The sequence below is a fragment of the Aquarana catesbeiana genome, linkage group LG02, assembly GCF_042186555.1.
Source record: "Aquarana catesbeiana isolate 2022-GZ linkage group LG02, ASM4218655v1, whole genome shotgun sequence".
Classification (NCBI taxonomy): domain Eukaryota; kingdom Metazoa; phylum Chordata; class Amphibia; order Anura; family Ranidae; genus Aquarana; species Aquarana catesbeiana.
This window is the reverse complement of record NC_133325.1, coordinates 405,965,341-405,980,406: the sequence shown is the minus strand read 5'-3', so window position 1 is coordinate 405,980,406 and position 15,066 is coordinate 405,965,341. Positions and strand designations below refer to the sequence as shown.

The following is a 15,066-nucleotide window of genomic DNA, read 5'->3' as shown; positions in this document are numbered from 1 at the left end:
ACTGGAGTTCGAATACCAAACCAAACATTTCTCATCCTGTATTTTTTCTGTACTAGCACTATTATCTAGCAAACTACAAATATGAAATGCATTTCTAATTTATAACAAAAGAGAGGTCAACAATGCATACTTTAGAAATGTACGGTATATGGAAGTTGAACCCTGCATCAAGGTCGTCTGTGTTGTGTGGTTCAATATACAATATAGTGTATTGTAATTTATAATTTGACAGCAGGCTTCCCCGTCCCTTTCTGTTGTATAACGGCACATAACGAGCTGCTCACACAGCACTTAACAAAGCCAGGTATATAAAAGCATTTAAAGCTAACACCTTTGTTTGATATATGGTGGAGGCTTTTTATTGCTAACTGTACCCCCCCTTATGTGAGACTTTTTCTCAGTTCCCATTTGATGGGGGTCAGACAGAATGTCTAGGGAAATCTCAGTTTTTCCATATCTGACTGAGTGTCACACAAAACAGGATATGAGGAAAAATCCATAAGAAAATGAATACACAGTAAAGATACATTTTCTATTAGAGTGAGGAAGGTTTAGAACTCTGACAGGATTTCACGACTGTAAGTGCTTCAAAACATGGCTTTAGGGCTCATTTACACTTGCTTAGGCTTCAACAAGGCTTCAACAAGGCTTCGGACACGCTTTGTTAAAGCTCTCTGAAGGTCAATCAAAGCTCCTGTCACTAAATAAAATGGTAAGCTTACCTTCCTGTTTGCACCATGCTTTTGCTTGGTGCTTCAATGAAGCTTCGGCGGGGCTTCGATGAGGCTTTGGTGGAGTCAAAGCTCCTGTCACTAAATAAAATGGTTAGCTTACAGTCCTGTTTGCACCTGCTTTTGGTTGGTGCTTCGATGAGGCTTTGATGAGGCTTCGGTGGGGTTTTGGTGGAGCTTCGATGGGGCATCGGTGGGGCTTCAGTGAGGCTTCGGTAAGGCTTCATGGGGGCTCGATGAGGCTTCGGTGGGGCTTCAGCGTTGTTTCAAGCAAGCTTCACCATAGACTTCTATGGAGGCTTTGAAGACGCTTTAAAGCACCACTGAAGCTACATGGGGTATTTGAAGCGAAGCTGAAGCAAAGCAAAAGCAGGTGTAAACAGGACTGTAAGCTAACCATTTTATTTAGTGACAGGAGCTTTGACTAGCATTCAGAGAGCTTTAACAAAGCCTGTCCGAAGCCTTGTACTGAAGCAAGTGTAAATTAGCTCTAAGGAAAGTTTCCTTAATGAGTCACTTACAGCCGCAAAATCCTGTCAGAGTTCTAAACCTTCCTCACTCTAATAGAAAAATGTATCTTTATTATATTTATTTATTATAGTGTAAACTAGCCCTTAACCACTTCCCACCCATAAGTACCCATCAGTGCAGCCTTTCAGTGCCATCAGTGTTGCCTATCAGTGCCCACCAGTGCCCACCAGTGCCACCTATGAGTGCCCATCAGTGCAGCCTATCATTGCCCATCAGTGCAGCATATCAGAGCCACCCATCAGTGCTGCCTATCAGTACCCATCAGTTTCGCCTATCAGTGCCCATCAGTGTCACCTCATCGGTACTGCCTTATCAGTGCCCATCAGTGAAGGAGAAAACCTATTTTTTTTACAAAATTTTATAACAGAAACAAATAACGTTTTTTTTTCAAAATTTTCTGTCTTTTTTTAGTTGTTTAGCAAAAAATAAAACCCACAGAGGTGATCAAATACCACCAAAAGAAAGCTCTATTTGTGGGAACAAAATTATAAAAATTTTGTTTGGGTACAGTGTAGAATGACCATTTGTTATTTAAAAAGTGACAGCGCTTTTCTTAAATAAAGACCAACCTTGTTGTTAAAAAAAAGTGACAGTGCTGAACGCTGAAAATTGGCTTGGGCAGGAAGGGGGGTAAGTGCCTGATATTGAAGTGGTTAATGTGTGCTGAAGCTGAAGCAAGTGTAAATGAGCCCTTGACCCGGTTCACACTGGGACGACTTGTCAGGTGACTTAGCCGCCTGACAAGTCGCGTTCCGTTCTGTACAATGGAACCATTCTAATAAGATCGACGCAAGTCGCTCCGACTTAGAAAAAGATTCCTGTACGACTTTGGGGGGACTTGAGGCGACTTGCATTGACTTCTATATAGAAGTCATTTTGCAAGTCACTGCTGCTGTCGTGTCCAGGTCACCTGAGGCAGTCGCACTGCAAGTCGTGCTGCCTCAGTGTGAACTGGCTCTTACACTTCCTGTCCAAATGATGAGTTTTAGACCTTTCACACAGGCTTTCTAATCAGGTCTGCCTGTCAGTTTTTCAGGTGGACCTGATCAGAAACTCCATGCAGCTCTATGGGCAAACTGATGTAAACAGACTTGTGTCCGTTTACACCATCTACTTCCAAGTCCGTCCAGGTCCAGAACCTAAACATGAAGGATCTGAGATAGCCTGATGTAATCGGACAGAAGTCCACTTATATCTGGGCGCCCATAGAGCTATCACAAGCCCACCCATGTCCGTTGTGTAAATGTGGAGACAAACCGAACGGGAACAGATGTAAAAAAACTGACATCCATCCGATTCAGCAGGGGATCTGTTCATGGATTACAACCCCTGTAAATAGACTTAGCTAGAACAATCCAATTGCTGTCCAAGCATTTTACCCACTAGTGTTCTCATTCACTTTACAACAGATGTATATAGTTTTTGACGAAATTTTTAAAAAATTTCCATGTTTGTCAAATTATTCTTTATCACCCTCCTCCCTACTCAATTCGAGATGCCAATGGTACTAATGTTGAACACAGAGGAAACACACACACATAAAATGTAAAAGGTGGTATCAAAAAGTTTTGAGACTAGTTTTGTAACACGCCAACAGTTGGCAGCACAAGGCTACACAGGGAGCATCGACCTTCATAAGTCGGTGTGTCAAAAGACATTGTCCTGTCGACTTGGGTACAATCAGCCTGCCCATACATGGAAATCTCAACTGGTACCTGCTGAACCAGCCAAATTTCGATCCATGTATGGCCAGTTTAGGGTCTACATGATTTTAGTTAAAGTGTTACTAAACCCAGAACCTGTATTCACTATATCTGGTCTTCCACAGTACACAGAACATGGAAATACAATTATTTTAGTAAATATAAACAGATAAATACCTTTTCTCATAAGCAGTATATAGCAGCCTTGTGACTTCCATCAGTTCCTCACAAAGCTTGTAGGAGGAGTTTTCCTTCTCCCCTGATCCTCTGTCTGGACAATGTCTGGACAGTGATGATTGGCCCTGTGCTGATCACATGCACTCTCCCAAAAAAGAAAACTCTCTAGCAATACACAACAAACTGAGCATGTGCAGCCTGTCCACTGGCTCTGTAAATATAAGGTTATTTTTTGGAGACAGTGAAAGAAGAGAAGGATCAGAGAGCCAGAATTCCACAGCCTTTATGCACAATGCAAAGGATTAACCCCTTAGGTTCCACAGTGAGTATAACAAGCATGCTTTACTGCATATACAGACTGATTTTACTGTTGTGAGTTTAGTAACACTTTAAGATAAGTGATATCTGTACTAACAAGGCAGGATTGGCAACTGTTATACCTAGGGTTACTTCTGTCCAAATAAAGTGGTACTTTGCCAAAGCATGCTCATTGTGATGCCTAACAAGTATGTTAAAATTTTTTAGTGATAATATGGAAAATACATAGTGACTTAAAGGTCTATTTATAAAAACAACTGTGTAAATGTATCAATATTTGTACCAAAGTCACAAACAATGCCTTTGCAAATGTTTTAAAAATGTGCATAATTTTATTTTCTGATATTTCGTTGTCTTTTGCAACATTTCCTAATACCCTAAGATGTAACATTGCTTAAGGCCCCTTTCACACGGGGCGGATCCGCTGGACCGACTCCGGTAGCTCAGTGGGGAATCGCTCCTCTGATCCCCGCTGAGCAGGAAGATGACAGGGATGGACCTGTCAGAGCCCTACTGTTCTCTATGGGGATGAAAGTGTACCGCCTGTCCGTTTACATCTGATCCCATCCAATCCGCTGGACGAATGGCGAACTTATCGCCATCCATCTGTTTTGAGCGGATCTTGTCGGATCGGATGGCAGGCGGGTGTCAGTGGACACATCTCCACTGACATCCACCTGCCCATAGAAGTCAATGGGTGGCCCGCTCGGATCCACCAGAAAAAAGGGACAGGCGGATCCGAGCGGGCTGATCATGTGAAAGGGGCCTAATACCCTAAGATCATTCAATCCTTAGAGAAAATAGCCTAAGAATATATGACCAGAAGAAAAGGTAGCCTAAAACAATACCATAACAACTTTTGACCAAAAATAGCCTAAAACAATAGCCCAAGGACATTTGGCCGGGAAAGTAAACACCTTAAAAACACTAACAGCCACATATGTACATATTGTGCGAAAAATCCCTAAAATTATTGAGCGAATCCTGGTTAATTCTCAATTGATGACAACAGGAGTGCATAAGCAATGTTTTATTTGAGATAAACTAGAAGGAAACCAAGAAAATTGGTATTAAATCTATGCAAATACAAGCACAATCAGAATTTTGTGTAAGTGTTTGACTCATATTTTCACCGCTGCCGTTAAGAAAAGCATTGCTAAAGCACAGAAATCACCCTGACAGAATATTAATGAGGTAAAATGTCATTTTATTTCATTTAAATTTCAAAGAATTTTGGTTCCATGGGCAAAATATTTTCTTTCACTCAACTATGACCACAGATTTCAGAAGATTTAAATATGGCTACTGGGAAGCCTTTGTGCTAACCTACTTCACCCCCCCCCCCCCAATTCTTTTTTTGCTTTCTTCTTCACTGTGAACAAGTTGTCACAACCAGGGCACTTTTCTGATTATTATAGGGATCCTGATTCTTTTTTTTTTTTTTTATCCAGAATGGTTTTTGTTACTTCATACTCATTGTCTTACCTATCTATGTTGTACCCACCAATTGGATGCATGCTATTCTTGCATGATATTTATCACCTATCATGGTCTGTATGTAACCATTCTTGTTAACTCTTCTTTATGGCCCCTTCCATATTTCATCCTGGTGGTATGTTATGCTGTTTTCTTTTTCTCTGTGTGAAATTCATTAAAGATCTATTGTTTAAAAATATTTAAAAAAAAAGAATTGAAGCGATAGCTGGTATTTTATTTTCACGGTACATCAAAAAATGGTGCAATAATCTTGACCTGTGTGTATTTGTGTTCTACAGATAACCAGGTGGTGGCTTTGTATGACTATGAACCTGTTCATAATGGTGACCTTGGCTTTAAGAATGGAGACAAGTTACAGATTCTGGAATCGTGAGTGTGACTCAACAGTACATATAAGCAATATATACCGTATATACTCGAGTATAAGCTGAGTTTTTCAGCACATTTTTTTGTGCTGAAAATGCCCCCCTTGGCTTATACTCGAGTCAAGCACTTTTCTGCAGCAGAGAATGACATTTTCTGAACTGAATTTGGGGTCCCGTATCTTGGGGCCACTTAGTGTTAGGAACCCCAAATTTGGTGTGCAAACCCAGTGGAATTAGTACTGCAACATATCCAAAGCTGGGGTTCCTAGCACCGAGTGGCCCCGAGACACGGGGCCCCAAAATCGGTTCGGAAAATGTCATTCTCTGCTGCAGAAAAGTGCTTGACATTTTCCAAACCGAATTTGGGGTCCCGTATCTCGAGCCCACTTAGTGCTAGGAACCCCAGCTTTGGATATGTTATATTGCTAGTTCCCCTGGGTTTGCATACCAAATTTGGAGTTCCTAGCACCAAGTGACCCCGAGATACGGGGCCACAAATTCGGTCAACTGTGTCCATCTGCAGCAATGTCTTTTCGGGACCTTTTGGGTCCAGAGACCCCAAATTTTGGCTGCAGCTAGGGGGCATTTAGGAATCCTTAACTACTGAGTTTGAAGTTTGGGGGACCTATGGCTGCAAATGGGCACAGTGAGGCATGCAAATAGGCATTGTTGACCCTCTTTTCCACTTACAGTAGCTGCGCATTTCTCACCCTAGGCTTATACTCGAGTCAATAAGTTTTCCCAGTTTTCTTGTGGTAAAATTAGGTGCCTCGGCTTATATTCGGGTCGGCTTATACTGGAGTATATACGGTAAGACCCTCATGTTTATGATAGTTTAGCTGTCAGCACAGGATCATTGACACTAGTTATCAGTCCACAGTGTGATGCCATATCCCCACCACACTGCTTTTTTGTATTCCTAACACTAACCCTCACTTAAATAAATGTAAATGTAATTCTTTGATTTCACACTCCCTTGTTCTGTGCTAGGATCTGCAGTGGAACCTTAGTTTCAGAGTTTCAAAACGCGGTTAACGAGCATTTTGAAAGACAAGCAACTTTTTTTTTTAATTCTGACTCGGTTTGCGAGTGTTGTCTGGCAAAACGAGCAGAATTCAAGCTAATGGGGTGTGCAGTACTGCATTTGGCCAGAGCTGCAGGGGCCCCCGGGGACACTTGGAACGGTTCGGAGCCGTTCGGAAATACTCAGAATCACTCGTAAATACTCAGTTCTTGAGTGTTTCCGAGCCTTTCCGAGGCTTTCCGAGTTCAGCTGAGCTGTCCCCGAGTATTTCCGAGAAATAAATCTCCCTACATATGTTTTATATGTATATCTGCTTTCTTCAGCTTTCTAGACCCTTTAGAATTTTAACATCGTATTAGAATTTTTACCTCTTCAATTAGCAGTAGAAGTTTAGTCTTGGCATACACTGTGTGACAGCTGATTGGAGAAAAGGCACACATCCCCCTTCCACATAGGCAGAGGAAGGAAGGAATGTGCAGAGCTGTGCTGTGACAAGACAAGCTCTCCACTAATCTATTTATAGCACCCACCCCGACCCAAATTTCAGGCTGGTTTTATCTCTGTCCGAGAACTTGTCAGAAGTTATCATGCTGATAACAGAGGAACAAAACAGCAGAAAGACACAGGATTTAGGGCTTTGGAGAGAGATAAGTAAACACTTCAGATATATATGTGCCCAGGTCAAATTTCATGAATTGGATCTACATCCACTTTAACCTCCCTGGCGGTTTTCCCTAGTGTGGCTCGGGGTTAAATTTCAGCACCATTTGCGGTAACCCTGAGCCACACTCGGGATTGCATTGCAGGATCCTGGTGCGGTAAACTTACCTTGTCCCCAGGATCCTGCAATGTCCCCCCACTGTGTCTGCGGGCTCTGTCCTCCGGTGGCAAGTTCAAAAAATGTAAAAATCATAATACATACAGTACAGTGTAATCTTACAGATTACATTACTGTATGAAATCATTTCACATCCCTTTTGTCCGCAGTGCTTTGTCCAGTGCCCTGCATGCAGTTTTATATTATATACACTGTTCTTTCTGCCTGGAAAATGGAGATTGTTCATAGCAACCAAAAAGTGTCCCTTTACATCAAAAGTGGTTTTAGACCCGCTAGAAAACAGCGATAGTAAATTAGAATCACTTGCAGAATTGAGCGATAGTGAATCGTGGGGAAATTCATTTTATTATTATTATATTATTAATTTTTATAATTATTTATATTTATTTATTATGTTATAATTTATGATTTCGTGTTTCAAACTTTATCATGCCTGGGATGTCTACTAGACTCTTGTTTGGACTGATTTAAGTGTGTTATTGCTAAGAATTACAGGCCTACAATATAAAACGCCAAATTTCTATGCAAAATAATTGTACCGCTTTGAGATGCAAAAATCTAAGTGTGCAAAGTCTTATGCCGCGTACACACGGTCGGACTTTTCGTCTACAAAAGTCCGACAGCCTGTCCGACAGACTTCCGACGTACCTTCAGCGGACTTGCGGCAGACTTTCTTACGAACGGACTTGCCTACACACGACCACACAAAAGTCCGACGGATTCGTACGTGATGACGTACACCGGACTAAAATAAGGAAGTTCATAGCCAGTAGCCAATAGCTGCCCTAGCATGGGTTTTTGTCCGTCGGACTAGCACACAGACGAGCGGATTTCGGGGTCCGTCGTACTTACGACGTAAAGATTTGAAGCATGTTTCAAATCTAAAGTCCGTCGGATTTGAGGCTAAAAAAGTCAGTTGAAAGTCCGGAGAAGCCCACACACGATCGGATTACCAGCCAGCTTTAGTCCGTCAGCGTCCGTTGGACTTTTGTAGACGAAAAGTCCGACCGTGTGTACGCGGCATTACACTTCATTGTCTTTTAAAAATCAGCCACATCCTGTTCCTTGCTAGTATTCTGCAGAGACCCTTTGCTATCTGTGTAGGCAGGGGTTTCTTTACCAATTTCCAAATCATTCACTTTTGAGTCAGACCTATAGCTCTGCAATAAGCAAAACACATGGATCATGCTAATTGGAGAACTCTAGAGTTTTACATACTGTGCTTGCTGATAAAGTCACAGTGAGTAGTAAAAGCAGGAATAAGGTAAAAAAAAGATAATTCTAGGGCATGCTCTTAAGGAGGAGAGGGAGGTTGGACGTAGTTTTGGGCAATGCCTTGACTTACATTTTAATTTGACCTCCTCCAAACCATAATCCTAAATCTAAGTTAAACCAATAACATTCTCCCTTACACTGAAACTTAAAGAGGAGGTCCGCCCACCACTGCAAAAATTAAAAGCCAGCAGCTGCTGACTTATAATAATTGGACACTTACCTGTCCTGGAGTCCAGCGATGTGGGCACCGCAGCTGATGTTTCTATCGACTGTCGGGTGCATGCCGCCTCCATTGCGAATAAGGGAACCCGGCAGTGTAGCCTTTCGGCTTCACGCCGGGAACCCTACTGCGCATGCCTGAGGCTCTGCTGCTCTCTCCTACTGGCCCGGGGGCCGGGGAAGGAGGAGAGAGTCCCAGCGATGACGCAAATACCCGCGGCTGAGGCTCCCAGAAGTGGGGACAGGATACCTGTGAAAGACAAGTATCCTGTCCCCCCCCCCCCCCAAAGGTGCCAAATGTGGCACCAGAGGGGGGAAGGAGTACAATGAGCGGAAGTTCCACTTTTGGGTGGAACTCCGCCTTAAAGCATATCTAAACCCAAAAACAAAAACTATATTGCAGCTTTCCAATCCTTCAGTCTTTAGATGTGGTGGCTACATTAGTTTTCTTTTTTTTTGGTGGGTGGGGGGGTCTTTTTATATAAAATTTCACTTTATTATCCTTTCAGGTACACACTTCCTATTCTAGGGTGACGATGCTCGATGACAGTACTGTATCTATGGAGGAGCAGCGTTGTCGCTCAAGGCTGCTATCCTGATTTGAACTACAAATACCTCCCTCTCTCCTCATCTCTAGTATATATGGAGTTGTTTTGTAGTTTACATAAGATACTTGGGAACAGTGATAACATTGTTTGAAATTTCAGTTCCATGTACAGGAGGTTACAAGGATACACGATATCTGGCAGGATCAACAAGTATTTTTCTGTACCTATCTTGAAAAACTAAAACTAATACAGCCATTACATCTAAACGATGTTAAAGGGTAACTCCACTTTTGTGGGAAAAAAAAAGAAAATAAAAAAAAAAATAATATAGCTTATACAGTTGTGACACAAGTCATATTGCAATTGAATGTTATTAAAAAATTACCTTTCATTTTCAATCTGCAACGCTGTAATTCTCTGTAAAATGCAATGCAGTATGGCTACCTGGAGGTGTTCTGTATACAGAATGCCCCTGAAAACATAATTTCTTGCTTGTGTGATTGGCTCACTAATTTTCCCAGAAGTCTACACTAAGATACAAGTCAGATTTTTGGCACCCCTGCAAGAAAAATTACATTTTTAGTGAGATACTTCCAAATCACAATTTCCATCATTAGAGCCCTGCAAGTGCAGCAGCTGACTGATAATTGTTAAAAAAAACACTCCCATTGGATTTATTGAGCACATGGACACATACAAACAAACATCTATTTCTTCACATTAACAAAAGGTAGGAATCTGCAACAAAAGTTTGTTAAAATCCTTGCAATGTACATAGATCACCCAAAGGGGGATGTTTTATTCTTAACAAAGTGCAGTTACTCTTCAATGCATTACATTTTTGTTCATGGGTTTAGATATATTTTAAATATTGAGAAGAGGATGATGATTGGTTGCTCTTGAAAATACAACATTTTTTCAAAAAACCAAACCAACAATATATTAAAGAATTTTTATTTTAACTGTGCCAAGGAACCGCCGCTACAAATTAACTCAGGCTGGAAATATTCGAAATGGGGGTTTGTCAGTTCCACTGATCCAAAATATCCACACTTATATCATTAACATTTTATTTTTTTAAATCTAGAAATGTATAAAACACATATGTATAAATTATATATTATATATGTATAATGTATAAAACACAAACCAATCAACAAATTTAGGCATGGCCTATCCCATATAATGGCAAATTAATACAAATATATATATATAAAGTCACATGCAGCCATGTATAGAACTTCAATAATTCCAAAACTTCAAGAATGTATTTACAATATTACTACCATATGAGTTACATTAAAAAATACAAATACAAGGTATCAAAATTTCTAAATTCTCTAAGTATTTTCAAGACATTGCCACTATGGGGGGTTTCATACTACATAATCTATAGAATGACTTATGATGCAATTGCCATTATGTTCTATGCAGTAATTAAATAATGGAGAAATCCAAATGGCTCCCATTGATGAGCAGCCTACAACGAGGTGCATGAATTAGTGCATTCCCAGAATGGCTGGTGAACCCCACAAAATTCATTATGAAAAAAACATGAGCTGAATTAGTAAAAAAAGAATCGCTAACAGCTACAAAAATAGCCAAGCAGAAATCAGTGATCCCAGACAGCTGTGGAGTTGTAAACTGTAATAACAGCAAGTAGGTTATAAAAGTATTAAGCCTATTAGTAATGGATGTTACTAGACATCGGATGTAGATACCCTAAACATTAACACACACACACACACACATATATATATATATAGATAGATATATATCTACATCTATCTATCTATCTATCTATCTATCTATCTATCTATCTATCTATCTATCTATCTATCTATACATAGATAGATAGATAGATAGATAGATAGATAGATAGATAGATAGATAGATAGATAGATAGATAGATAGATAGATCTATCTCTATATATAGATAGATATATATCTATCTATATATAGATATATATCTATATATATATATACACTGAGCAAAATTATAAACTCAGCACTTTGTGTTTGCCCATATTTATCATGAGCTGAACTTAAAGATCTACGACTTTTTCTATGTACACAAAAGGCCTATTTCTCTCAAATATTGTTCACAAATCTGTCTAAATCTGTGTTAGTGAGCACTTCTCCTTTGCTGAGATAATCCATCCACCTCACAGGTGTGGCATATCAAGATGCTGATTAGACAACATGATTATTGCAGACTTTTCGACCAGACTTGTCCGACGGACGCCGACGGACCAAATCCAGCGGACAATTCGATCGTGCGTGGGCTTCACTGGACCTTCAGCAGACTTTTCCAGTCGCAAATCTGACGGACTTTAGATTTGGAACATGCTTCAAATCTTTACGTCGTAACTCCGCCGGACCCAGAAATCCGCTCGTCTGTATGCTAGTCCAACGGACAAAAACCCACGCTAGGGCAGCTATTGGCTACTGGCTATCAACTTCCTTATTTTAGTCCGGTGTACGTCATCACGTACGAATCCGTCGGACTTTGGTGTGATCGTATGTAGGCAAGTCCGTTCGTTAAAAAGTCCGTCAAAAGTCCGTTGAAAGTCCGCTGGAAAGTCTGCCGGTCAAAAAGTATGCCCGTGTACGCGGCCTTAGGCTAACCACAATAAAAGGCCACTCTAAAATGTGCAGTTTTACTGTATTGGGGGGTCCGAAAACCAATCAATATCTTGTGTGACCACCATTTGCATCACACAGTGCAGCACATCTCCTTCGCAAAGAGTTGATCAGGTTGTTGATTGTGGCCTGTGGAATGTTGGTCCATTCTTCTTCAATGGCTGTGCGAAGTTGCTGGATATTTGGAAGGAACTGGATCACACTGTCGTATATGCCAATCCAGAGCATCCCAAACATGCTCAGTGGGTGACGTGTCCGGTGAGTATGCTGGCAATGCAAGAACTGGGATGCTTTCAGCTTCCAAGAACTGTGTACAGACCCTTGCAAACATGGGGCCATGCATTATCATGCTGCAACATGAGGTGATGGTCGTGGATGAATGGCACAACAATGGGCCTCAGTATCTCATCACAGTATCTCTGTGCATTCAAAATGCCATAGATAAAATGCACCTGTGTTCATTGCAGTGGCGGCTGGTGAAGTTTTAGGATGGGGGGGGTGGGGGGGGCAGACCCCACCCTTCCTTTTTGACCCCTCCCACTTATCGTAAGCCCCACCCCTTCCAGAATCCACCCACTCCTTCCCTATATTTCACAAACTTCCACCCATAGTGTCAGGAGTATACAGCTCAGCATCACAGGACAGAGTATACAGCCCCAGAATCACAGGACAATAGTATACAGCCCCAGAATTGCAGTACTGGAGTTTACAGCCCCAGAATCACAGGATAGGAGTATACAGCCCCAGAATCGCAGGACAGGAGTATACAATCCCAGAATCACAGGACAGACTATATAGCCCCAGAATCACTGAACAGGAGTATACAGCCCTATAATCGCAGAACAGGAGTATAGAGCTCCAGAATCGCAGAACAGGAGTATACAGCCCTGGAATCGCAGATCACGGTATACAGCCCCAGAATTGCAGATCACGGTATACAGCCCCAGAATCGCAGATCACGGTATACAGCCCCAGAATCGCAGAACACGGCATACAGCCCTAGAATTGCAGATCACGGAATACAGCCCCAGAATCGCAGATCACAGTATACAGCCCTAGAATCGAAGATCAAGGTATAAATCCCTAGAATCACAGATCACAGTATACAGCCCTAGAATCGAAGATCAAGGTATAAAGTCCTAGAATTGCAGATCACGGTATATAGCCCCAGAATCGAGAGATCACAGTATACAGCCCTAGAATTGCAGATCACGATATACAGCCCTAGAATCGCAGATCACAGTATACAGCCCTAGAATCGCAGATCACGGTATACAGCCCTAGAATCAAAGATCATGGTATACAGACCTAGAATCACAGATCACAGTATACAGCTGACAGATCAGGGTAAGCTGGGCATACATTGAACGAAGCAGGGACTGGCCAAATTTCAATCAGTTGCTCCTTACATGAGAGAAGGAGGAGGAGGAGCCAAGATAAATCCACAGTGCTCTCTCCGAGTCCTCCACTAATAACACTGAAGGGCTTCCAGCCTCATCCTCTGTCTAATACAGTTTTGCTCATAAGTTTACATACGCTGGCAGAATTTATGATTTCTTGGCCATTTTTCAAAGAATATGAATGATTACACAAATACGTTTCTTTCACTCATGGTTAGTGTTTATTATCATTCAACTGTGTTTACTTTTTTTTAAATCATAATTGCAACAGAAACTACCCAAATGACCCTGATCAAAAGTTTATATACCCTGGTGATTTTGGCCTGATAACATACACACAAGTTGACACAAAGGGGTTTGAATGGCTATTAAAGTTATCATCCTCACCTGTGATCAGTTTGCTTGTAATTAGTGTGTGTGTGTGTGTGTATAAAAGGTCAATGAGTTTCTGGACTCCTGACAGACCCTTGCATCCTTCATCCAGTGCTGCACTGACATTTCTGGATTCTGAGTCATGGGGAAAGCAAAAGAATTATCAAAGGATCTGCAGGAAAAGGTAGTTGAACTGTATAAAACAGGAAAGGGATATAAAAAGATATCCAGAGGTCAAGTGAAACACAGAAAAGAAGGGTTATGTACCATGGAAAATGTAGCTTGCTTTACAAGGATGAAGAGGGAAGATAGAAAGAAAAAAGAAAATGAGAGAGAGAGAGAGTGTGAGAGAAAGAGAGAGGAAGAGAGAGAAAGCGAGAGAAAGAGAGAGAGAGAGAGATCTGCAGTGAAAAGGGTTACTGTACATTACTGTCACCCCCGATCCCCGCACTCACCTTCAGGCTCTGGCTACACTCGGGCTCAGCACTGCCAGCTCCATGCCCATCCACCACATCAGTGATCTGCTCCCCGCCTCACATCACAGGATCAGTCATTCTCCGCAGTCCCCACTCCACTCTGACTCCACCATAGCACAACAGTGAGCCAGCCAGGAAACAGGAAGTCATGCTTGGTGCTGAAAAAGCACCGCCCAGTCGCCCTCCGGTCCCGGCCAATAAAAAAATAGGACAGGAGCCAGAGGCAAATGGCTGGAGAGTGGGAATGTTTGTGGGCGCATTGTTTGCGCCCCGAAAATGCCCTAAACATGGGCAAATCAGCCTCCCAGCTTGCAATCAGCTGATTGCAAGCTGGGAACCTTCCCATAGACAGGCTTGTGTCTGGCGCCCGGACACTTATAAAGTGACCTTTTTTTTGTGAAAAGCTTGGGGGGGTGGCGCCCCCTATGGATGAGCTGCCACTGGTTCATGGTCTATAGCAGGGGTCTCAAACTGGCGTCCCTCCAGCTGTTGCGAATCTACAAGTCCCATCATGCCTCTGCCTGTGGGAGTCATGCTTGTAACTGTCAGCCTTGCAATGCCTTATGGGACTTGTAGTTTTGCAACAGTTAGAGGGCCACCAGTTTGAGACCCCTGGTCTATAGCATACTCCTTCCCATACCATAACCCCACCGCCACCTTGGTGCACTTGGTCTATAGCATACGCCTGCCCATACCATAACCCCACCGCCACCTTGGTCCACTGGATCCACAATGTTGACATCAACAAACTGCTCACCCACATGATGCCATACACGCTGTCTGCCATCTGCCCTGTACAGTGAAAACAGGGATTCATCCGTGAAGAGAACACCTCTCGAAAGGTCCAGACGCCATTGAATGTGAGCATTTGCCCACTCAAGTCGGTTACGACCACGAACTGCAGTCAGGTCGAGACCCCGATGAGGACGACGAGCATGCAGATGAGCTT

The 15,066-nt window shown here is 42.1% G+C and overlaps 1 protein-coding gene across 1 annotated transcript in view; it reads left to right on the top strand.

Moving 5' to 3' along the window:
* LCK (LCK proto-oncogene, Src family tyrosine kinase) overlaps positions 1-15,066 on the top strand; it is a 111,476-nt gene that overhangs the window by 38,740 nt on the left and 57,670 nt on the right. Inside the window, exon 4 of the mRNA XM_073615369.1 lies at positions 5,236-5,326. Coding sequence (XP_073471470.1) covers positions 5,236-5,326 — 91 coding nt within the window. The remainder of the gene's footprint in view (positions 1-5,235; positions 5,327-15,066) is intronic.